This window comes from Hemiscyllium ocellatum, chromosome 16 (genome assembly GCF_020745735.1).
Source record: "Hemiscyllium ocellatum isolate sHemOce1 chromosome 16, sHemOce1.pat.X.cur, whole genome shotgun sequence".
NCBI classification, from domain to species: domain Eukaryota; kingdom Metazoa; phylum Chordata; class Chondrichthyes; order Orectolobiformes; family Hemiscylliidae; genus Hemiscyllium; species Hemiscyllium ocellatum.
Genome location: NC_083416.1, coordinates 57,696,144 through 57,720,846, shown reverse-complemented (window position 1 = coordinate 57,720,846; position 24,703 = coordinate 57,696,144). Strand labels below are relative to the sequence as shown.

Below are 24,703 nucleotides of genomic sequence, written 5' to 3'. Positions count from 1 at the left end.
AATTATATGGGCATTAATGTGACATAAATAATGTAAAACCTTATTACGTTTAATTGAGTTGTTCAGGCCTTTGCAATTCAGACTGGCAAATTTAATGTCCCACCAACCGAAGGTGGTGAAGCATTAACTTGTGTCATGTGTAATAATCACACGTAAAATACCAAGTGTGCAATAATAGATAAACAAATGTAAACTTTATAAAAGTGAGGTATGTGCCAACCCCACCCCTATGCCCATCAGAACAAAACAAACTCCACCACCCCTCATAGCAGTATCCTCCCAAATGGAATACCTGCCCACGAACTTCTCCCCTCCCAGCAGAAGCAGCTTTTAGATGCTCTCTTTCCCCATAATAAAAAGAAACTTGTCTTTTGTAGCTCAAGCAAATTACATGGTGACCTTGGGGAATGTAAAAGTTAACTGTACAAAAACTATGAACCAAAAATGAGTAAAAATGTAAATATTATAAAAACATATACTATATATAGTTAAACAATTAAGCTCTAAATTCTTTGGTACGAATAGAGCAACCTTTTCACAAAATAAAGTCTTGAGTAAGAAAATATGTACTTCTTTGTGAATGAAGTCAAATATAAGAAAAATATCAAATCCAAGCCTGTAATACAGCATACTGTCCATCTTCTACTCCACAGTGGGAAATGTAGTCCATGGTAGCATAAAGCTAATATCTAATCAACTGAGTTAGGCCCAACCATCAATTTGGCCCTGGAACTGTAATCTTTTTAAGGTTTTTATTCACAAAGTCCATAGCCTGACACACATCACCAAACCTATGAGTTAAACTACTCGGTAAGATGATATGTAATATTGCTGGATAACAAATGCCACATTAGGACATGAGTGTAGCTTCTTCTTTACTTTGGCAAAAGCCGTACACTTCTTAGACACAGTCAGGGTGAAATCCAGAAGAATGTGTGCACTCTTTCCATTATATACAATGGGAGAAGCATCTCCAGCACAGCATAGAATGTGATTTCTCACTTGAAACTGGTTCACCCTGATGACCATCAGGCGAGATAACTCACCCTCATTCAGTTTAGCATGCAGCATGTGACAACCCCTGTCCAACATGGATTTAGCCTCAATTCTGAGCAAGTCTTGTAAAAGTTGGGCTATAAATTCTGTGGGGCAAGGACCCTCCAAACCCTTATTAAACTCAAAAATTGAATATTATTAGACCTGGAGCGGACCACCAAATCTTCACATTTCTTGGTCAAAGCCTCAACCGTAGCAGATAACACACTAACATTTGCTTGGAGGCTTGCTATGTGGTTATCATACTCACTAGCCAAATGTTCCAGGTCCAAAATAGTCCCGCATTGTGAAGAAACATTTTCCTCCGACAGCTTCAGAGCAGTTGTTACCTCCTTTTTAACCATCTCTGAAATTATACATTCAAACTCGGTAATGATTTCAACCCTCATATTGTTCATCATGTTCTTAATGCTACATAGCATGGCTTCATTAGTATGTGGCTTCTCCAGAGACTTAGGCTCAGGCGAATGGCACAACCTAGCGTGACTGGACTTAGCGAATTCAGTTTTTGTTCAAGAAGGATTAAAGACAGGTTTCTGGCAGTGTGTAGGGACAGAGGGATCTGAGTGTGCAAGTACATAGACCCCTCAAAGTTACCACCAAGTAGATAGGGTTGTTCAGAAAACATATAGTGTTTTGGCTTTCATTAACAGGGGTATAGAGTTTAAGAGCCGCGAGGTTTTGCTACAGCTCTACAAGTCCCTGGTGAGACCACACTTGTAATATTGTGTACAGTTCTGGTCGCCCTATAATAGGAAAGATACAGAGGCTTTGGAGAGGGTGCAAAGAAGGTTTACCAGGATGCTGCATGGTCTGGAGGGCTTGCTGTATGAAGGAAGGTTGAATAAACTTGGACTTTTCTCTCTGGAGAGAAGGAGGAAGAGAGGAGACCTGATCGAGGTGTCCAAAATAATGAGAGGAATAGATAGAGTCAATAGCCAGAGACTTCTCCCCAGGGCAGGCTTAACTGGTACAAGAAGTCATAGTTTGAAGATATTATGAGGAAGGTAGAAAGGAGACATCAGAGGTAGGTTATTTACGCAGAGAGTTGTGAATGCATCGAATGCGTTGCCAGCTGTGGTGGTGGAAGCAGAGTCATTGGGGACATTTAAGCGACTGCTGGACATGCACATGGATAGCAGTGAGTTGAGGGGTGCATAGGTTAAGTTACTATATTTTACATTAGGATTAAATCTCGGCACAACATCGTGGGTCAAAGGGCCTGTTCTGTGCTGTACTTTTCTATGTTTTATGTAAGTCTATTTTTTGTCATTTATATAAATGATTTGGATGCAATCCCTATGACTCTGTAAGTTGCCATTTGAAAGGATGCAGGTAAAAATGGATCATGTTTAGAAAAAATAGCCAAACGGCGTGTAGAGGGTATGTAATGGCCAAATTTAAGAAACCAAAATATATAAATTTACCACATTCCTGAGGAGCGATCCCAAACTACATCCTACATTGTCCATGCTGACCTGCACTTGCCCAACATTTTGCTCCTCAGTTCCTCCATCTATTTTTATTCTGATATTAGATCAGACAGCAGTGGAAACATCCTTTCTATATTAGCTCTGGCATTAAATCTGATGAACCTCTACTGCATTCATTTAATGACAAGGATATCCTTCCTTTGGCAAGGGGGCCAGAATTGCATACAGTGCATTCTGACCTGCATTCTAGACCGAGAATTCTTTATGACTGTACTCAATTCCAAGGTCCCTTTGGACTTCAATACCTCCTACAATGTTTGCTGATACTCATTATTTCTTAGCTCCATCTAAAATGATCTTGAATCCTGTTATCTGCTCTCGACAATACACTGATTCTGGCCCTTATTGTCAGCACAGTACTACCTCATTTTCCTTATTGCTAATCCTTCCTAAATGATGAATAATCTTTAATATTCAGTTTCCAGTTTTGATTATCCTGAAGCCATGACTCTGATATGGCGATTAAATCATCCCCTTTACTTTTACTGTGCTGTCAATTCAGCTACTTTATTGTACATTTGGATCAAGTGCTTTTAATTTTGTCTTTTTAACGGTATTGACTCTAGTTGATTCTAGGATTTGTTTCTGCTGCTCTCGAGTTTTATTGCCTTTCCACTTTTCAGAACCAGCTTTGTTTTGATTCTATCTGAATTTCCTCTTAAGCCACCTCAATCCCTCTGATAACATACATCAAACCTTCCCCAACAGTATGAAGAAACTTGATCCAGTTCTGCTAAGATGTAACTTTTCCCCTTTGTACACCAACACCTCTTCCCACCCACCCCCCACCCCCACCTGCTCTGCCCCCCCCCAAGCAATTCCCCATCTCAGAATCCCAGAATTGCTTATTGGTCACTTACTCTCGTTCTGCCAGCCAGTAGTGTAACTGCTTTGCTAAGCATGCCATGGACATAGCTCTCAGATTCTTGGATTCACTACAGTAATGCCAACTGCCACTCAAGCTCCAAATTCCAGAGCTGACTGTTTCCTAGGGAGGCATTTAACTTTCATGTGATTGCCTAGGCCATACAAGTTTCCATGACTCCCAAAATAATGCACGTTGAGCTGTCAAAGCAGCTGAACTATTCTGCCATGTGTTAAGCCTACTTGCATACTATTTAATTTAAACTGGAGATGAGAAAGCAGAAAGTAAAATGACTCATCAAGCAGTTCTAAATCTAGCTTAGTTAAAATAATGACTGCAGATGCTGGAAACCAGATTCTGGATTAGTGGTGCTGAAAGAGCACAGCAGTTCAGGCAGCATCCAAGGAGCAGCAAAATCGATGTTTTGGGCAAAAGCCCTTCATCAGGAATAAAGGGTTGCTTTTTGGAGGGTCGGTGTGGACTTGTTGGGCCGAAGGGCCTGTTTCCACACTGTAAGTAATCTAATATAATCTCATGGAATACAGGGAGAACTCGCCATTTAGATACAGAACTGGCTCAAAGGTAGATCATAGAGGGTAGTAGTGGAGGGTTGTCTTTCAGTTTGGAGGCCTGTGACCAGTGGAGTGCCATAAATAAATGTGAGATGCTGCATTTTGGGAAAACAAATTATAGCAGGACTTATACACTTCATGTTAAGGTCCTAGGGAGTGTTGCTGAACAAAGAGGCCTTGAAGTGCAGGCTCATAGCTCCTTGAAAGTGGAGTCGCAGGTAGATAGGATAGTGAAGAAGGCATTTGGTATGCTTTCCTTTATTGGTCAGAGTATTGAGTACAGGAGTTGGGAATCATGTTGCAGTTGTATGGGACATTGGTTAGGCCGCTGTTGGAATATTGCGTGCAATTCCTGTCTCCTTCCTATCGGAAAGATGTTGTGAAACTTAAAAATGTTCAGAAAAGATTTACAAGAATGTTGCCAGGGTTGAAGGATTTGAGGTACAGGGAGAAGTTGAATAGGCTAGGACTGTTTTCCTGGAGCATTGGAGGCTGTGGGGTGACCTTATAGAGGTTTATAAAATCATGAGGGGCATGGATAGGATAAATAAACTAGGTCTTTTCCATGGGGTGGGGAGTCCAGAACTAGAGGGTGAGAGGGAATAGATATAAAAGAGACCTAAGGGGCAACGTTTTCACACACAGGGTGGTACGTGTATGGAATGAGCTGCCAGAGGAAGTGGTGGAGACTAGTACAATTGCAACATTTAAAAGACATCTGGATGGGTATATGAATAGGAAGGAATTGGAGAGATATGGGCTGGGTGCTGGCAGGTGGGACTAGATTGGGTTGGGATATCTTGTCGGCATGAACAAGTTGGACTAAAGGTGCTGTACATCTCTATGACTCTATGAACTGTGAATTCTTGCACTGCTGATGATTTCATCAATATAAAAGCAACTTACACCATAATGCTGCCCAGCCATGTGGTAAGGTGGTGAGTTAAAATCTGTGCTGCTGTCAGCATGTCGGAAGGGATACCCACAATAGTAACTTGATTCTGAGAGGCTTTTCTTCACAACCATTTGTTGCCACCATTTTCCTCATGTTAGTACAAGTCTAGGGTGGTGAAGGACAACCTTACAAAGTCTTGAGAAAAGGGACTCATTCTTGAGGAACAAGAAAGCTGCATTGTGTAGTGATAAGATAGCAAGTTACAGCATAATAAGTCCAAATGACTGCATTACACAGATAGAAAATATAAGCCAAATAAGTTATATGATTGTTAATGGTACAGTTAATATAACAGAATAAAATTACTATCGACAACTAGATCTGACAAATTCCTCACAGAGACACTTACTTATACCTCAGTTGGCAAAGTTACAAAAAGATTCCTTAGGTTTCTGGCCAACTGCCTTTTGCAACAAGATATACGTCTAGAATCATTTATGGTAGACCTTGAGCATGTTTTTCACATTTGCTATTCAAATTTCACTGTTTCAAACTCACTACAAGTTCCATAACAAGTGCAGTAAGCGATTATATTTCTTCCCATGGCACCAAACATGAGATAACGGTGAAGAGACGGGATATGAACACACGCATGTATGAAAACACTCTGTAAAATGAGATTTAAGTAACCTTTAGCTGAAGGTTGACAATATTCATCAATTGCCAGTGATTTTGTTATTCTTAAAGAAAGGAATATTCGTATCACAATATCAGAGTTGTAGACTGTCCCAAAAGTGTAAATTAAAGCTTTGTGGACATCAAATCAAATTCAGCGACTTGTCACAATGATATAAAAAATGGGTTACTAATTTTTGAATTCCATTGTTAATGCAGAGAGCTCTATTGACTGAAACTATTTTAAGAAAAGGCACCAATACCAGTGATTTAAAATGACCGCAGGCATCATTTGAGAAAGGTTAATCAGTTGTTATGAAACAAACATGGAATTAGGCAAGACACAGCCTAGCTGAAATTAGCTTGCATCCAAAGTCAGACACTCCTGTCTCACTTGGACTCCATCCCCCATCAATTTCTCGCACTTCTCAGATTCAAAACTCCTTCACCTTGCTTTGACCTTAGTCCTGACCACCAGCAGCCCTCCTATTATCATCTCCACATCAGCACCCTTTTCCCACTAGATGCCTTAACCCCAGACCCAAATCAACACTCCCCCCTCAACATCCTGATATCCTCCACCCCTTTCACAGACACAATAGCCCTTTCCAACTATCCGACTCAACAGAGCAGCACCTCATAGTTGGACCCAACACATTCCTGACCTACCTGAAGTATTATTCAATTACTTGCCATGCAAGCATACTATCCTAACCATCTCACTCACCTTCCACCTCGCTTAATTCTTAATACTATGCCCCTTAAACAACTGTCTGCCTTACCTCACAACTACTGACATACTTACCATTTCACAGGAGCTGTCACAAACTGGATGTGCCGTTGGACATTTGAATCACTAAACAAGACATGCTGCTGCAAAAGGAGCACTGGTTTCTCCTTAGATGTGTTGCTAGTTTCATGGATTCCTGGACAGGGTTGAAATGAGATGGCCCCTATTCAAGACTCTTCAGCACAGAAGATATCTAAAGCTGAGAGGGTAAATCTTTAGTCCGTTCAGGGTCAGAAATAAGCTTTCCAACCCTAACCAGAATATCCAGGGCAACATGTTTAATGAGAGTCAGAGCAGGTTATGAAAAAATCATATTTCACAAATCTGATGGAGCTTTTTGATAATGTAACTTTTATTTAATGGTGTAAGGTTTATAAGAGTTAACACTGAGAGGTGCCTTAACCATTATGCACTATGGTTACATCATAGGGACTTGGTGAGGGAAAATAACTCAAGACCTGGTAGGAGTAAGACCTACCATCCAATAGGTCTTTCTCAGAGCCTCTGTAACATTGCCTATTATATTAATGCAACTCATACAAAGTTGCAACCATGTAATAAACTACTGGTTATATTAGCACAAGGTTTTGCTCAATGATATCAGAAAAATTGGGTTCTATCAAACCCCTACCTTAATAGAGAATGATAGTAGCAAATCTGCCCACAGTGAATAACAGTACGGATTGTTTCAGACAACAAACTAATCTGTAATGAGGATCGTATAACAATAAACAATAAGGGAAACCATACTCTAGTTGGATATTAAAAAGCATTTGATAAGGTGCACACAAGAGACTATTAATCAAAATAGAATTAATGGGACTGGGGTATTGTATCAGCCTAGATAGAGGCATGGAAACACCAAAAATACTTCTGCCTCACACCACCCAAACTTTGAATCAAAACACTGTTACTTCATGGCGGCTGGGTCAAACACATGGAACTCCCTCCCTAATAGCACTGTGCATGCATCACATAGACTGCAGCAATTCAATAAGACAATGCCCCATCACTTTCTCAAGAGCAAGGCCTTTCCAGTGATGCTGAACTTCCTGAAGTGGATAGAATAATTTAGTGCTTCACTGAATGTCTTTTTAATATTAATCTGCTCTCCTTACTTGGTCTCACCTATGTATGGCTGCAGATTCACAGTAATGTGGTTTACTCTTAAATGCTGTCAAAAATGGCCCATCAAACCATTGAGTTGAATCAAGCCAATATATAAACTCAAATAAGAACACAATATGATGGACCACCCAGCATGAACCTCGACACGAGGATTAATGAAAGCATACCCTGCCCTGTCAACCTATAAATCCTCCTCACTAACATAGGTATTTGTGCCAATATTTAGAGATCTATGCACACACTGTTCAAACAAAAACCTCATACAGTTATATTCATCTTACAGCCAATGCTCTCAACTCCACCATCAGCATATGAACAAATAAACAACATGTATGTAATATCTTTCATGTTTGCAAAAATGGTACGGATTAATTCTGGGATGCAGTATTTTTGGAAAACAGAATCTCGTGATCATTTTGAACAAGTGTCATGGTCTTGCATCTGAAATACTGGAAAAATTCATCGCTCCTCCAGAAATTAAATCGCATAATTTCAACAATTGTAACTTTCTCAACTTCCTGGTTTTGAGGTTTAAATTGTTGTCTTTGAGCTTAGGCTGTTGTAATTATAGCTGAGGACCTATTTCCATCCATTCTGATGATTTGATTGAACCTTCTCCAACCCAGTGTGGTAAAATTGTTTACCTCTAATTTTGCTCAAATACATTCATTCAGAGCTTTTAATTTCTCTTTGTATTTCAGTGGGATTTGGTGTGTAACAATGCCTGGAAAATGCCATTTTCTATGTCAGTATACTTTCTGGGAGTGCTGACTGGTTCATTTGTTTCTGGTATCTTGTCGGATAGGTGAGTTATTTCATTTAATTAATGCTGATTGTTGTTGTGTTATTGCCTCACAATTAGTATATCAGTATAACGTGAAGAAACATACTATATCTGTAGAAGAGACACACTCATTATATCACCACTGTGTCAAACAATGTCTCCTGGGACTATAAATGTTTAAGATTTATCTTAATTGATGTCACTTAAAGAATAACATACTGATGACAGCATGTTACTCTTTAAAATCACAAAACTTAATGTTCATCCAGACACTGAAGTGCCTATGTAGATATTAGTGAGCCATAATAAACATTTGTTGAATCTGTAAATACCACATAATACATGTCTACTTTCCATGTTGCAATGGATAACAATAACAATGCCACATTAGCTAAAATACACAGCAAGAGGCAAAAGGCACATCAAGGTCCACTGGCACATGTGTCAATAAAGGAACCACTCCAAGATATTTAGAAATTGGATGAAAGATCAACTTGGCAATAGCCCTGGACATCAAATAATTCAAGCAATCAGCAGCATTAGTTACTGTGAATACTATCATCAGAAAAACCAGAAGATATATTAACTTCTTTCTGATTAAAATCAAAACTCTATCAAATGGTAAGAAATTTTTAATATTTCTAACTTTATTGCAAGTGCAAGCAAAATTAAAAATTATAGTGCTAAGATAGTGAATATTGTTTCTCTGACACTTCAAAAAAAATTGAATTTACTGCCTATTGTTGTGATCTTTTACAAAAAGAGCAATTCGGTTGTCCTCACAGGTACAAACATATCTGAAACATGATCAGCTAAAAATAAACTTAAAACAGTTCCCTACATTAAAAAAGGTTTACCTGGATCCAAAAATGAGTTGAATTGGCCATTTTATCTTCAAATCAGTGCCAAAATGAAGGGAAGCCATCGAGTTGCCAACTTTCCTTAATTAATGTGAAATCTAAAATTACAAGCTCCCATTCTTTGAACACAAAGGTATAATCAGACATTAATCCAACATTAAAGGGATTAAGGCCAAAAAAATTGAGAAAAGGAGATAAAAGGAGAAAGAAGCAAAACTAGTGAAAAAAATAAACAAACATCACTTGAAACTATAGAAGTCTCAAACTCCATCTTAACTTGGGCCACTTGAAGCATGACACACTGATGAAAGCACGCTACTGCTTGTAAGTGAATAACTTAATGCTAGCCCAGACACTGAACTGCCTGTGAATGTAATAATTGTACATTTGAGTGAGCTATAATAAACATCTGTTGGATCTTTCAATGCCAGTTCTTGAGTTACAATGGATAACAAAGACATTTCTGTACAAGGTTAAAATACCATGTGAGAATAAAAGAGTAGTGTATCATATTTATTATGCAGGCTGAATTTTACTGGTCCCCTCTCGCAGATTAGCCTGCTCTATGATTCAACAATACATGACTGATCCTCTATCTCAATGTCATTTTTATGTGCTTATCACCCTTGATATCTTTAATATCTGGAAATATATTGATCATAAACATATTCAATGATAGAATTTCCGCAGTCCTCAGAAGTTCAAGATTCCTAAGATTTACCACACTTGATTGAAGATATTTCTCCTCATCTCAATCAGATATGTCATGCTATTTCTTCTGAGACCATGTTCCCTGCTCTAGACCGCCAATGGAAATATCCTTCCTATGTCTACCCTATTGTGGCAGATGAGAATTTTGCATATTTCAATGACAGTTCTTCTCAGTGTTTAGACCTTGAGAGCATGTGGGGATAGTTTCTTCAAGCTCTTCATGGAATAAACTCACCATCCTGGGGATTAATCTTGTCAGCTTTTGTTGCAATCTTGCTATACCAAGGATATTTTTCCTTTGGTATGGAGACCAGAACGTTATGCAATACTCTAAATGAGATCTCATTGAACAATTGCAGGACGTTTTCGCTCATATACTCAATTCCTTTTGCAATAAAGGCCAATAGCTTCTGCACCTGCATATATTCTTTCAGTGGCTTATGAAGCAGGACTTGTCAGTTTCTAAACATGTGTGATTTACAGGTGGTGGCTAATAGGTGAAAAAAGTACCATAGTTGTTTTGGTAATGGGAAAAGCATTATTCAGTTGTGTGCAACAGCTCTCCTGGATATAATAGAAGAAAATCAAATGAGCAAGGGTATGTAGGAGGTGGTGGTGCTAACCTGGAACACCAGAGCAACATTTTGCGGACAAGAATTCCAATTGCATCATTACACTTGATGAAATTTGAATTCAATAAAATTCTGAACAAAGACTGTAAGTCCAAATTGCAATACTTAAGAAAAACTTTGCACTCTTGATTTTCCTACCAAAGTAGATAACTTTGAAATTTCCTATGCTATGTTTTATGTACCAATTTCTTGCCCACTAGCTCAGATTGTTTAAACCCCTTTTGAAGCCTCTTTGCATCCTGATCACACCTCCTACATACTCCTAGGCACACACACACTTCTACAGACCCATATGCTCATGCAGACCCTGTCTTATACGCTCACGCTTACCCTCCCACACTCACATATGCACCCTTTCACAGGCCTATACTCCTTTACACTCACACTCACACACATACACACTGTCTCACAAGTTACAGTTGTGGGCGGCACGGTGGCACAGTGGTTAGCATTGCTGCATCACAGTGCCAGAGATCTGGGTTCAATTCCTGCCTCAGGCAACTATCTGTGTGGAGTTTGCACATTCTCCCCGTGTCTGCGTGGGTTTCCTCCAAATGCTCCGGTTTCCTCCCACAGTCCAAAAAAACAATGTGCAGGTTAGATGAATTGGCCATGCTAAGTTGCCCGTAGTATTAGGTGAGGGGGCAAATGTAGGGGAATGGGTCCGGGTGGGTTGCTCTTCAGAGGGTCGCTGTGGACTTGTTGGGCCGAAGGGCCTGTTTCCACACTGTAAGTAATCTAATCTATCTTCTCATAAGTTTGTAGGGTGAATTTGTACTTGCAGAAATATATTTTACTTTGCTCAAAAGCTGCATGAATCCATTTAAGATTCTGTAAATCCATTTACAGTCTGACCATTGTGGCACATTGTAACAGTCTCACACAGGGCAACTCCCACCTTCAATGCATTATCTGGGCCAACTTGACACCAATTGTTAAAGTATGTAACTTTTTAAAAAAAGTTTTGCGATTTACATATGAAACCAATGTGGCCATTCTAAAAAATGAGAGACTTAACAAACAATCCAGGTCTTTTTCAACATATAATTTCAGTTACAGCACACTGTAAACTTTTGCTATAAATTCTGTGTTTTACGATATTTTACTTTACAACCACCTGATGAAGGAGCTGCGCTCCAAACGCTAGTGCTTCCAAATAAACCTGTTGGACTATAACCTGGTGTTGTGTGATTTTTAACTTTGATCACAACTCAGATTCTCACCTGGTTTTGTGTCAGCAGCAATCTTGGAAATATTGAATTTGACCACCACTTCAAAATCAATGATATAAAATGTGAATTGCTGGGTCACTGGCATTGCTATTGTACTACAATACCAGTAAAGTCTGGCTACCTGAAAATGACCCAGTTCTTCCGTTCTGTTCCCACACATTTTCAGCATGTTAACTTATTCTCGATTCATGCCAAAGTATAACCTGCAAACCCATGTGCTGTTATTTGGTTTGCTAACTGCCTGTATGGAACTATGTTGAAAGGATTCTGAAAGTTCAAATGCACATCATCTATTGGCTTCTGTTTTCTATTTTGTTAGTTACATCCTCAAATAACTCTGATTAGGTTTATTAAACAGGATTTCCCTTTCATAAGTCCAAGCTGATTCTGCTATTCCAATCCTTGTTTTCTAACTTTTTAGTTATCAAATCTTTTTGTAATGCATTCTAGCAATTTCCTGCAACCTCACTCTTATCACCTCCTCAAAAAACTCAACCAAGTTGGTGAGACCTGACCTTCCCTGCACAAACCCATGCTGCCTACCACTTGCAAATCTGAATAAATCCTGTCTCTCAGTATCTTCTCCAATAGCTTCCCCACCACTGACACCAGTCTCACTGGCCCATATTTGCCTGGATTTTCTCTGGTTCCTTCTTAATCCAAAGAACAGCATTGGCCATTCTCCAGTCCTGTGCAACCTTGCTTAAGGCCAACGAGGATGCAAAGAAATCTGTTAAGGCTCCAGCTCCTTCCTTCTTTGCCTCCCACACTATCCTGGGATAGATTCCATTTGGCCCTGTGAACTTTTCTACCTTAATATATTTCAAGGTGGCAAGAATTCCCATTCATTATGTTGACCTGCCCAAGAATATACGCATAACCTTTCCTAATCTCAACATCCCCCTCTTTGAACGAAACCGATGTAAAGGACTCATTAAGGCTATTCCCCCCTTTTTCCTTGGGTATGCCCACTCTTTCCCCAGCTGCCCTCTTGCACCTAATATATGTATAAAATTTTCAAAGTTTGTGAGAAGATTTGTAGCTCGGGTGCTCGTTGTTGTGGTTCTGTTCGCCGAGCTGGGAGTTTTTGTTGCAAATGTTTCGTCCCCTTTCTAGGTGACATCCTCAGTGCTTGGGAGCCTCCTGTGAAGCGCTTCTGTGCTGATTCCTCCGGCATTTATAGTGGTTTGAATCTGCCGCTTCCGGTTGTCAGTTGCTGTCCGCTGCAGTGGCCGGTATATAGGGTCTAGGTCGATGTGTCTGTTGATAGAATTTGTGGATGAGTGCCATGCCTCTAGGAATTCCCTGGCTGTTCTCTGTTTGGCCTGCCCTATAACAAACACTCTGTCTGTTTATAATTGCTTAGACCTTAGGTATGCTTCCTTTTATTCATGACTCAGCTGATAATTTCATCTGTTATTCAATCTAGAAACTTACCAGTCCTGTCCTTCATTTTCACAGGAACTTGCCTGTCCTGCACTCTAATTAACTGGTCCTTAAAAGATTCCCACATGTCAGATGTGGGTTTACCTTCAAACAACCACTCCCAATTCACATTCTCAATTTCTTGCCTAATTCAGTTATAGTTGGCCTTCCTCCAATTTAGCATGTTCATCTGAGGTCTACTCTTGCCTTTATCCATATGTATCTGAAAACATATAGAATTATGGTCACTATTCCCAAAATGGTCCCCATTGAAACTTTGATCATCTGACCAGGCTCATTTCCCAATACCAGGTCCAGTGTGGCCCCCTACTTCGTTGGACTATCCACACACACTGTTTCAAAACAGCCTCCTGTACATACCTAACAAATTGATCCCTTTCCAAGCTCTCAGCACTAAGGGAGTTCCAGTCAATATGGGGGAAGTTAAAATCACCCACCACAACAGCCCTGTTTTTTTTAAAGTCTTTCCCAGAATCTGACAACATATTTCCTGTTCTATCTCCTCCACCACCAGATTCTAGCCACCCGACAACTGGAGGAAGAATGCCTCATTTTCCGCCTTGGGACCCTCCAACCACATGGGATCAATGTTGATTTCACCAGTTTCCTCAACGCTTCTCTCCCCACCTTATCCCAGATCCATCCTTCCAACTTGGCGCCACGCTCTTGAACTGTCCTACCTGTCCATCTTCCTTCCCAACTATCTTCTTCACTCTCTGCTCTGATCTGCCACCATCAACCCCCCCTCCTTCATCCACCTATCGCATTCCCAACTACCTTCCCCCCAGCTCCACCCCTTCTTTGAACTTTCAGCCCCCTGGGCCCCCTCCACATTCTTGATGAAGAGCTCATGCTTGAAACATCAATTCTCCTGCTCCTCAGATTCTGTCTGACCAGCTGTGCTTTTCCAGCACCACACTTTTTGACTTCTGACCCCCACTGGCAGCCAGGAGGTCTGTAGTACAACCCAGCTTGTCATTGCACCCTTCCTATTATGGAGCTCTACCCACAATGCCTCATTGCAAGATCCTTCTGGGATGTTCTTCCTTAGCACAAATGTGATATGCTCCCTAAATTCAGCAGGACATCAAAAATTCAAACTGGACCTAGACTCCAGCTAACATTCTGGACCCACATCTAAAGATTTATGACAAAATGGAGATCTGGGTTGAGAAGCTGATTTCCTTCCCCTGGTTAGCGACCAACCCTTTTAAAACATCTCTAAAGCAGAAGCTTCAAACTGACCGTCATAATCTGAGGGTTTGCAACAAACAAACATTCACCACAGTTCATGAGAGAATTCCAAGAAATGTCTTGTTAAAGAAAAGTTAATTTCCTACCGTTGACGTAATATCCCAAAGATTCAAGTGAGTGTGGGGGCAGAGCGGAATATTGTGGCCATCACCAAGGAGAAAGTGCTGGAAAAACCAAACGGCCTGAAGGTGGATAAGTCACCTGGACCAAATGGACTACACCCCAGAGTTGTAAGGTAGATAGCTGAAGAGATACTGGAGGCATTAGAGGTGATCTTTCAGGAATTGCTAGAGTCAGGGAGGGTCCCAGATGAGTGGAAAATTGATAATGTAACAAGCTTGTTTAAAAAGGGAGTAAAGCAAAATGATTGAAAATTACAGACCGATTAGCCTATTCTCGGTTGTGAGTAAGATCATGGAATCCATTTTGAAGGATGAAATTTCTGAAGACTTGGAAGTGTTTGGTAAAATGGGGCAAATTCAGTATAGTTTCATCAAAGGTAGGTCATGCCTGGTAAATTTGGTAGAGTTCTTTGAGAAAGTAATCAGCAGGTTGGACATGGAGAGCCAATGGATGTTATCTACATGGACTTCAAGAAGGCATTTGACAAGGTGCTGCGCAGGAGGCTACTGAGTAAGATAAAGCCCATGGTATCAGAGGCAAGGTGCTATCATGGATAGAAACTTGGCTGTCTGGCAGACAGCAATGAATGGGGTTAAAAGGATCTTTCTCAGGATGGCAGCCAGTGATAAGTGGTGTTCTGCCGGCTCAGTGTTGGGCTCACAGCTTTTCACTTTATACATTGACGTTCCAGATGAAGGAACTGAGGGCATTCTGCAGATGATACAAAGATAGATAGAGGGACAGGTAGCATTGCGGAGGTGGTGAGGCTGCAAAAGGATTTAGGCAGATTAGAAAGTGGACAAAGAAGTAGCAGATGGAGTACAATGTGGGAAAGTGTGAGGTCATGCATTTTGGGAGGAAGAATACGGGCAAGGACTATTTTCAAAATGGGGTGAAAATCAAAAATCTGAAGTGCAAAGAGACTTGGGAGCTGCAGTCCAGAATTCTCTCAAGGTAAACTTACAGCTTGAGTCAGTAGTTAGGAAGGCAAATGCAATGATGGCATTTATTTTGAGAGGTCTTGAATATAAAAGTAGGGCTGTACTTCTGTGGCTCTATACAGCCCCATTCAGACCACATTTGGAGCATTGTGTGCAGTTTTGGGCCCCATATCTCAGGAGGGATGTATTGACCATGGAACTGGTTTAGAGGAGGTTCATGAGAATCGTCCCAGGAATGGAAAGCTTAACATACGAGGAAAATTTGAGGTCTCTGGGTCTATACTCGATGGAGTTTAGAAGGATGAGGGAGGGATCTAATTGAAACATACAGAATACTGAATGGCCTGAATAGAGTAGATGTTGGGAAGATGTTTCCATTGGTAGGAGAGACTAGGACTTGAAGGCATAGGCTTTGAGTGAAGGGAAGACCTTTTAGAATGGAGATAAGGAGAAACCTCTTCAGCCGAACAGTGGTGAATCAATGGAATTCATTGCACAGAAGGCTGTGAAGGCCAGGTCATTGAGTATACTTAAGACTGAGATATATAGGTTTTTGATTGGGGAGAAAGCGAGAGAATGGAATTGAGAAACTTATCAGCCATGATTGAATGGCGGAGCAGACTCAATTAGCTGAATGGCCCAATTTCTGCTCCTATGTTTTATGGTCTTGTGGTCATATGGTATTAAAAGAAAATCCAGGTGCCCACAATCCTTCAAACTCTCATTCATAAAAATTAATAATACGAAGTAACAGAATACTATCTACCATGCGTCCTATGGGTGTTTTTCAAATGCATGACTTCTTATTTATATAATTACATGCAAGAATTTATGTGCATTATTTTTAGTAAGGATACAAAGCTTCTCAATATTTAAAATATCGATTGATTGTGTTTGCAGGTTTGGTAGAAAGGCAATTCTGTTTGCGACCATGGCTGTACAGACTGGCTTCAATGTACTTCAAGTGTTCTCATCATCCTGGGAAATATTCTGCCTGGTTAATTTCCTGATAGGTATTGGACAAATCTCAAACTACGTGGCTGCTTTTGTTCTGGGTAAGTGTCTGAACCATTATATAATACAAAACAGCACAAGTACAGTCCTTCTGGCCCACTAACCCTTCGCCAATTGCTCATCCTTATTTGGACCTCCAATGTATTAGTAGTAGTCATTCCTGATGAAGGGCTCTGGCCCAAAACGTCAAATTTCCTGTTCCTAGGATGCTGCCTAGCCTGCTGTGCTTTAACCAGCAACACATTTTCACCTCCAATGTATTACACATGCATGGTTTCCATCCCTCTGTTCATCTCCTGTTCATGTGTCCATCAAGATATGCATTAGCGGGGATTCAAGATGGCGGCAACCCAGTAGGTCTGCCCTGCTGAGCTCTGCACCAGAACCCAGACAAAGTGATGCATTCATCCTTTCTTTATTACTCAATGTGGTAGATATAATTTTTTTTTGACCCCTAGAATTGTTCAGTGTCAGTTTAAAATCATTAGGAAAATGACCAAAGGGAAGGAACTGCAAGGATCGCAACAAGCAAGGACACCCCTTGCAACAACAGACACATTCATAGTCACAGTGTCAGCCTCCGCGATCACCCCAGGGGACTTACTTGTGGAGCACATCCTGACCCCGGATTTTGTGAAACTCTGAGAGAAGATTGATTCATCGATGGATTAGACCCAGGCCAGGCTCAAATCGATCTCGGACATGCTGCAGAAGCATGACCAGGAGATCCAGCGTATGGACGGTGTGTCAGGGAGATGGAGCAATGGACCATGGCCTCCGAAACTGCAGCAGAATCCTTAGCGGGTCTAGTCCAGGCCTTGAAACGGCAGGAATGGGTCTTGAAGGAGCAGGTCGATGACCTCGAAAATCGAGGTTGTTGGAAGAACATCCGTCCAGTGGGGCTTCTGGAATGGGAGGAGGAAGGCCAGCTCATCAGCTTCTTGGAGCAATGGCTACTGCAGTTTTTGAAGCTGGAAGTCGAGGTAGACCAGGTGCGGGTCGAGTGGGCTCACTGGGTCGCGGTGTGCAGGGCCAGATCGGACCAGTGTTCCTGCCCGGTCCTAGTGTGACTCCAGCATTAAAGAGAGAAGCAAATGTTGCTGCAAGCCTCTGGAGCACTAGGGAAGGATCCACGGGCTCTGACATACAAAGGATCACAAAATTATGCTTTTCCAAGACTTTTCTGCAGTCATGATTCATAAGAGGAAGGTCTTTGATGAGGTAAAAAGGCAGCTGAGGGACTTGAATATCCAATATATCCAGCAATTTAATGTTTCAGCCACACAGGATCCATGTTCAATTTTAACTCACCGGAAAAGGCAAAGGACTTCCTGGATGTTTTAAAATAGATGGATTGGCTTGAATGGACAATCATGTTTTATTTTGTTTTTTACTGTAATTTCCCTGGTTTGTCTGGTTTCAGGGGTCTTTTTTTAAAAGATATGTTAGGGTCATAATTGTTTCATTTTCTTTTTCTCTCTCTTCTTCCTTCTCCCCTCCCATCATCCTTTGCTCCCCCTTTTTTTCCTTATCTTTTCCTTTTGTTCTTCCTTTCTGGTATGGGATGGGGGAGCAGTTGGGGGAAGCAGGGAGAGGTTATATATTTCTGGCTACTAGGAATGCCTAAGGTAACAGTATGGAGGGGATGAGTTGAGTGCCCACTTTTAACTTCCTTGTTATAAGATGTGTGTATTTTTTCTCACTTTGTGTTGTCTGGGGCGGGGATATGCTTTCAGCTAGAAGGAGCCATGGTGGGGTTAATGGGTGGTATGAGCGCCCCTGTTGGCAAGGGGGAACGTCTCCTTTCATTTGTGTTATATGTTGGTATGTTGTAGAAGTAGCTGTTTTGATTTGGTAGTTTTGGAAGTTGTATTTTAAAATTGATACAAACTGTTTATTGTTTTCACTTGGCACGCTATGAGTGGGGTTCTTCCTCTCGCGGGGTCACAGACTGTTTCGGACAGTTATGCACCTGGAATGTTAAGGGGATTAATTCACCAATTAAGAGTAAAAGGAAACTGTGAAGCCTTAGAAATGAGAGGGTCAATGTAGCCTTGCTTCAAGAAACACATTTAACCGATAAGGAGCATTTGAAGTTGAACAGGGAGGGTTCAGACAGATGTTTTTCTCGTCCTTTAATTCGAAAAGTAGAGGAGTTGCTATTCTCATCTGGAAGAATCTATTTCAAATGTTAGACCAAATTAAGGATGAATATGGGTGATTTATAATTCTAAAGCTTTAATACATGGAGAGGAATATGGGATTTTGAATGTATATTGCCTCTTGGCACACGCCCTTAAATTTTTAATAGATGTGTGGGTGGCACAGTGGCACAGTGGTTAGCACTGCTGCCTCACAGCGCCAGGGACCTGGGTTCAATTCCCACCTCAGGCGACTGACTGTGTGGAGTTTGCACGTTCTCCCCGTGTCTGCGTGGGTTTCCTCCGGGTCCTCCGGTTTCCTCCCACAGTCCAAAGATGTGCGGGTCAGGTGAATTGGCTATGCTAAATTGCCCGTAGTGTTAGGCAAGGGGTATATGTAGGGGTATGGGTGGGTTACGCTTCGGCGGGTCGGTGTGGACTTGTTGGGCCGAAGGGCCTGTTTCCACACTGTAAGTAATCTAATCTAATGTGCTTTCCAGGTTGATGGCCCTTGTGGAGTGTCATGCAATTATAGGGGGAGACTTTAATCATCTTATTTACCTCGAAGTGGACATGGTTTAGGGGTCTTGCGGGGATGTTCCTGCAAATCAGGCAGTTGTGGACCCGAACAGGGAGCTGGGGTTGATGGATATGTGGAGATATCTTCACCCCGAAGGTAGGGATTTCACCCTTTTCTCTAATCCAGAATTAACATGTTTTTTGTCCCATTGACCTTTCTTGAATTTGGTGCTGCTTTGCAGAATAGGGGACATAGCCATCATGCAATAGTGTACATGGAGATCAAGGTTGGTGGTAATGGGATAGGCTCCCGGCACTGGCACATGGACCCTTTCCTCTTCAAAGATAGCAAGTTTATCAAGGATTTTTCTTGGGAATTTAAAATCTTTTGGGACATTAATTTGGGTACAGCCAATAATCCATCAGTGCTCTGGGTTTGATTATTTCTTCCTCTGCGACCCAGAAGCAACAGAGAGGAGAGCAGTAGCATTTGCTTGAGGCTCACCTGAAGGCAGCTGAGACAGCACACTTTGACAGACCGTTTAAAACTAAATTGTAGCTTATTACAGCTCTTAGGGCTCTTAGGGCTACTTTGAATGCTGCGCTCACCCAGACAGCAAAGAGGGAAATCAGTTTTGCAAAACAGAAGTTTTTTGAGCATGGTGATAAACCTGGTAGATATCTAGCATACCTGGCCAGAAAGAAGAATGCCCCAATCTATCACATCCATGAGAGTGAGTGCTGGTACTCTTACTTGCAATGCCAAAACGATTAATGCAGCATTTAGGAAGTTTTACTCTGAGCTGTACCGGTCGGAGGGCTGTGAGGACAGACTGACAAAGATGGAATCCTTTTTTAAGACCCGGGACCTTCCGGGTGTAACTTCAGAGCAGGCGTCCTTTCTGAATGCCCCCCGATAACCCAGGAAACACAGGAGGCAATGAGGCAGCTCCAGAGTGGTAAAGCGCCCAATCCGGATAGATTTCATAGTGAGTTTTCTAAGGAGCTTATAGACATGCTGGCCGGGCCATTCGTGGATATATACAACTACTCATACAGGGAGGACTGCCTCCTATTCTCTTTGAGAGAAGCAAATATTTCTCTTATTCTTAAGAAAGGAAAAACCCCAGAGGATTGCACTTCGTACAGGCCCATATCGTTACTGAACGTGGATTTTAAAATTCTATCGAAAATGCTAGCATTAAGGTTGGAGAGGGTTTTGCCTTTCATTGTAAAGGAGGACCAGACAGGATTTATCAAGTGTTGTAGGTCTACCAGCAAGATTAGAAGAGTATTAAACATGGTCCAGGTATTCTAGCAAGAGTCGATTCCTTGATGCAGAGAAAGTGTTTGACTGGGTGGAATGGCTGTACCTCTTTTATGTCCTGGAGCAGTTTGGTCTTGGAGGGGATTTTGCCAAGTGGGTGACAGTATTATTGATTGACCAAACTAATGGTATACGGTCAGATAATTTTAGTATCAGCAGAGGCAGCCAACAAGGGTGCCTTGTCTCACCGCTATTATTTACATTGGTTATTGAGTTGCTGATAGAGACTATCTGGAGGGATCCCAACATAACTGTGCTGGAGGTAGGTTCAAGCAGGCATAAGATCACTCCCTATGTGGATGACGTTCTTCTCTTTTTAACTGATCCACAATGACATCTGTGCCTCGTTTAATACGAGTGATTAATCTATTTGGTTTGTTCTCAGGGTATAAAATTAATTTTATGAAGTCAGAGGCCATGCTTGTGGGGGGCCTTACTAGAAAATCCGATTTTGGGGATGGAACCCATTTCCCTTTCAGGTGGTCACAGGGAGATTTTCTGTATTTAGGTATTTTTATCACCCCGGCCTTCAATCAATTATATAATTTTGTGAATTGCTAGAGAAGATCAGGCATGGCCTTTGAAGTTGGGAGGATCTTTCGATATCTTGGTTGGGTATAATAGCTCTAGCCAAAATGAATGTTCTTCCTTGTTTATTATATCCCATGCGAATGCTCCCTTTGACGGAGGCTTTCCAGTTGGCTTGGATCTTTCATCCAGCATCACAGGTGGCCTCTTATTCAGCTGGATAAATTGCAGCTTTCGCAGGGAATGGGAGGCTTGGATTTCCAAACTTTAAGAAATATCAGTTGAGTTCCTTACTATCCCATATGGCTGACTGGACCTGCCAGGACCTGCGATCAATTTGGTTGGACATCGAGCCTCGCAGACAAAATGCCCCCTCATCAATTTGTTGTTTATGGGCAAGATGAGGACTGTTACGGACCATTGCAGATACCCAATTGTCCTCAACACAGTTAAAGCATGGAGAATGATGCCGAAGGTGAGGGCAACTTACAAAAAACTTCTCCTTTCACTTCCATCGTGGGAATGTTGGGATTCCGGCTGGGGTCGACGGACTCTGGCTTTAAGTTCTGGGAGTCTAGAGGAGTCTCCTGTTTGGGAGATTTATTTGACAGGGAGATCATGATGCCTTTCGAGCAGCTGAGTCAGAAATATGAGCTATCTAGGAGAGACCTCTTTTGTTACTTTCAGGTTAGGGACTTTATAACAAAAAAGACGACATTGACAGTTAGTCCCTCTAAGTTGCATGTGGAGAGGAGAGTGCTTCAGTCCACGGACACTCTCTCGGTCAGCGCCCTCTATCACTTGTTAGGAAGTAATATTTCAAAGGACATTGAGTGGCTCGAGAATGGGGAGTAGAAATCTTGTCAGAGGTGTGGGAGGATATTTGGGAGAACATAAGGAAGATTTTGATTTGTAACTGGACGCAGGCTGTGCAACTGAAGGTACTCCACAGGGCTCATTTGGCACCGGAGCAGTTTGCGAAATATAAGACAGGAGCGTCCCCAATGTGCCCCAAATGTAAAACAAATGTTGGCACTCTTACCCATTGCTTGTGGTCATGCCACAAGCTTCACAGGTATTGGAATGCCATTACGAGTGTTTTGGAAGAGCTTTTGGAACTGAGGTTAAGTTGGATCTGGTGTCCCTCCTCTTGGATCTTCCAAATCTACCCTCTTTGGATGGGCATGGTAAGAAATTGTTTAATATTCTTGCATTCTAATGAGCTGGACATGGGAGAATCCCCCGGAACTTTCGGGCTGGCATAGATTAGTTATGGAGCACATCGCCCTGGACTTCCTTACAAGTATAGTTCACCAGAAAATGGAGCTGTTTTATAGAATATGGCGGCCCTTTCTGAATTATATAGATGCAGACTTCTCAGCTATAGTGATCAGGGCCTTTGAGTAATCATGAGAGCTATGCCTGGCAGTCTGAACAAATGCGGGTTTGCGTACTAATGCTCCAAGTGGTGGAGAACTTTGGTGGGATTGCATTAAGTTTAGTAATTTAACTGAACATAACTTAAGTTACCTTGGTATAACTTGCTTTATTTTTTTTTCTTAGTTATTTATTGAATTGTAGTTTTTGTAGGATTTTTTTCTCTCTCTTCAGTAGTTTGTGGAATTGAGTAGTAGTTTGTTTTCTGTTATTGTCATTATATGATAAATTTGTCACACTATTTGTGGTAATTTTGTAAAAAAATTTAATCTCTTTTTTTCTCAATAAAAATATTTACAAAAACAAATACGCGTTAAATGTTGCTAACTTGGCTGTTTACCCCACCTCCACTGGCAGTGTATTCCAGGCACCCACCCACTACCCTCTGTCCCTCAACACAGCTGTGATATGTTCCCTAATCTGTATTGCAACTCCCCCACCACTTGTGCTTCCTCCTCTGTCTTGCCTAAAACACCGATATAACAGAACGTTAAAAGCTGCCAATCCTGTCCCTGTTTCAACCATGTCTCTGTGCTAACAACAACATCATAATTGCATGCATTAATCCAGGCTCTAAGGTCATCTGTCTTTCCTGTTATACTTCTTCCATTGAAGCAAATACAGTCCAAGCCTCCAGTTCCACTGAGGTCAGCAACCCCCCCCCCACAACTGCTCTTCCTCTTAGCCATATTTGCCTTCGACTCAAGCTCCTTCCCCTTAGAGGTCTCTATACTTACTGACTTGCTGCTCCAGTGCCCACTCCACTGTCACCGTGCTATTATTTTATTATCCTAATTTGACAAGTTTTTTTGGTTGACCCACATATTTATGAAATAGCAGAAATGATAACATAACATGTCAGTCCTGTTATCAGGTTCCAAATTTTGCTGGTTTCCTCATTAGAATGATAGCACATTCACAATATATAGCTGGCGATAGCAGAACATCCAAAAAAGGTGGTTCCATAAATTGGTACATTCTATGCACTATTGTTTAATCAACAGCAATGTCACCAGAAGCTCTACAAGTACCTGCTCAGCAAGATCTGCATAACTATCAGCAATGCAAGATCTATATTTAATATAACAAATGTTGAGAATCTCAAAAATCAATGTATCATAAGCACACCATCCCAAACCAGAATATTCTTTACCCTGGAGCTTATATATATAACAGATAAGAATCTCAAAAGTTCATAAAATAGTTCTTATCCTTTACTTCAGTTTAGAGGTTTTCGTAAGTGAAATATATTTCAAGTGCTACTTATGGATTGCAGGACAGCACCATTGAAAACTATAACATTATTAAAACTGATCAAACCTCTAATCAGCTCCCTTTCTATTTAGATGATAGGTTTTGGGAACTTTGGTGGACAAGAGATGTTGTAAGTTTAGTTAAAAACGAAAAGGAGTCAGAAATCAAACAAGGCCCATGAGGAATATGAAGGGAGCCGGAAAAAAAAGTATGAAAGAAATTAGGAGGGTGAGGCGGGGCCATGAAATGTTCTTGGGAAGTGGGATTAAGGAGAATCCCAAGGCATTTTATGCTTATATTAGGAGCAAAAGGCTCATGAAGGGAAGGAGAGGTTCAGTCAAGTAAAAAGGAGGGAATTTATGTATAGAGCCAGAGGAAGTTGGTGAGGTTCTTAATGAGTACTACGCAATGGTGTTCACCAAGAAGAAAGACATGGATGATGGTCAGTTTAGAGGGGGCTTGTTGATACTGTGGGGTACATCAATTTTGAGAGAGTGCCAAAGATGAGGATAAGGCAGTGCACATTGTCTACATGGACTTTACTGAAGTATTTGACAAGATCCCGCCTCATAGACTGGTCCAGAAGATATGTGGTGGGTTGGCAAGTTGGATGCAAAGTTGCCTTGGCCACAGAAGAAAGAGGGTGATTGTGGAGGGATGTTTTCTCTGCCTGGAGATTTGGTATCCCACAAGACTCAGTGCTGGGACCTCTGCTATTTGTAATATATGTAAATAATTTGAATGAAATCATTTACATATATTAATAATCAGTTATCTGATTATTAAGTCTGCAGATGACACAATATTGATAGAGTAGTGGATAGTGTGGAAGGTTATCAAAGGATGCAGCAGGTTATAGATAAACTGCAAAGTTAGGCAGAGAAATGACAGATGGAGTTTAACCTGGACAAGTGTAAGATGAAACGTTTTGGGAACTCAAATGTAAGAGGAAAGGATACTGTACATGACTGTACCCTTAGGAGCATTGATATACAGAGGGATCTTGGGGTCCAAGTCCAGAGCTCC

General features: G+C 41.3%; 1 protein-coding gene across 7 annotated transcripts in view; it reads left to right on the top strand.

The window, feature by feature from the left end:
* Positions 1 to 24,703, top strand: part of LOC132823441 (organic cation/carnitine transporter 2-like) — a 332,707-nt gene that overhangs the window by 26,138 nt on the left and 281,866 nt on the right. For all 7 annotated transcript variants that reach the window (XM_060837299.1, XM_060837300.1, XM_060837301.1 and 4 more), the window contains 2 exons: positions 8,176 to 8,279; positions 16,358 to 16,512. In XM_060837299.1, coding sequence (XP_060693282.1) covers positions 8,176 to 8,279; positions 16,358 to 16,512 — 259 coding nt within the window. The remainder of the gene's footprint in view (positions 1 to 8,175; positions 8,280 to 16,357; positions 16,513 to 24,703) is intronic.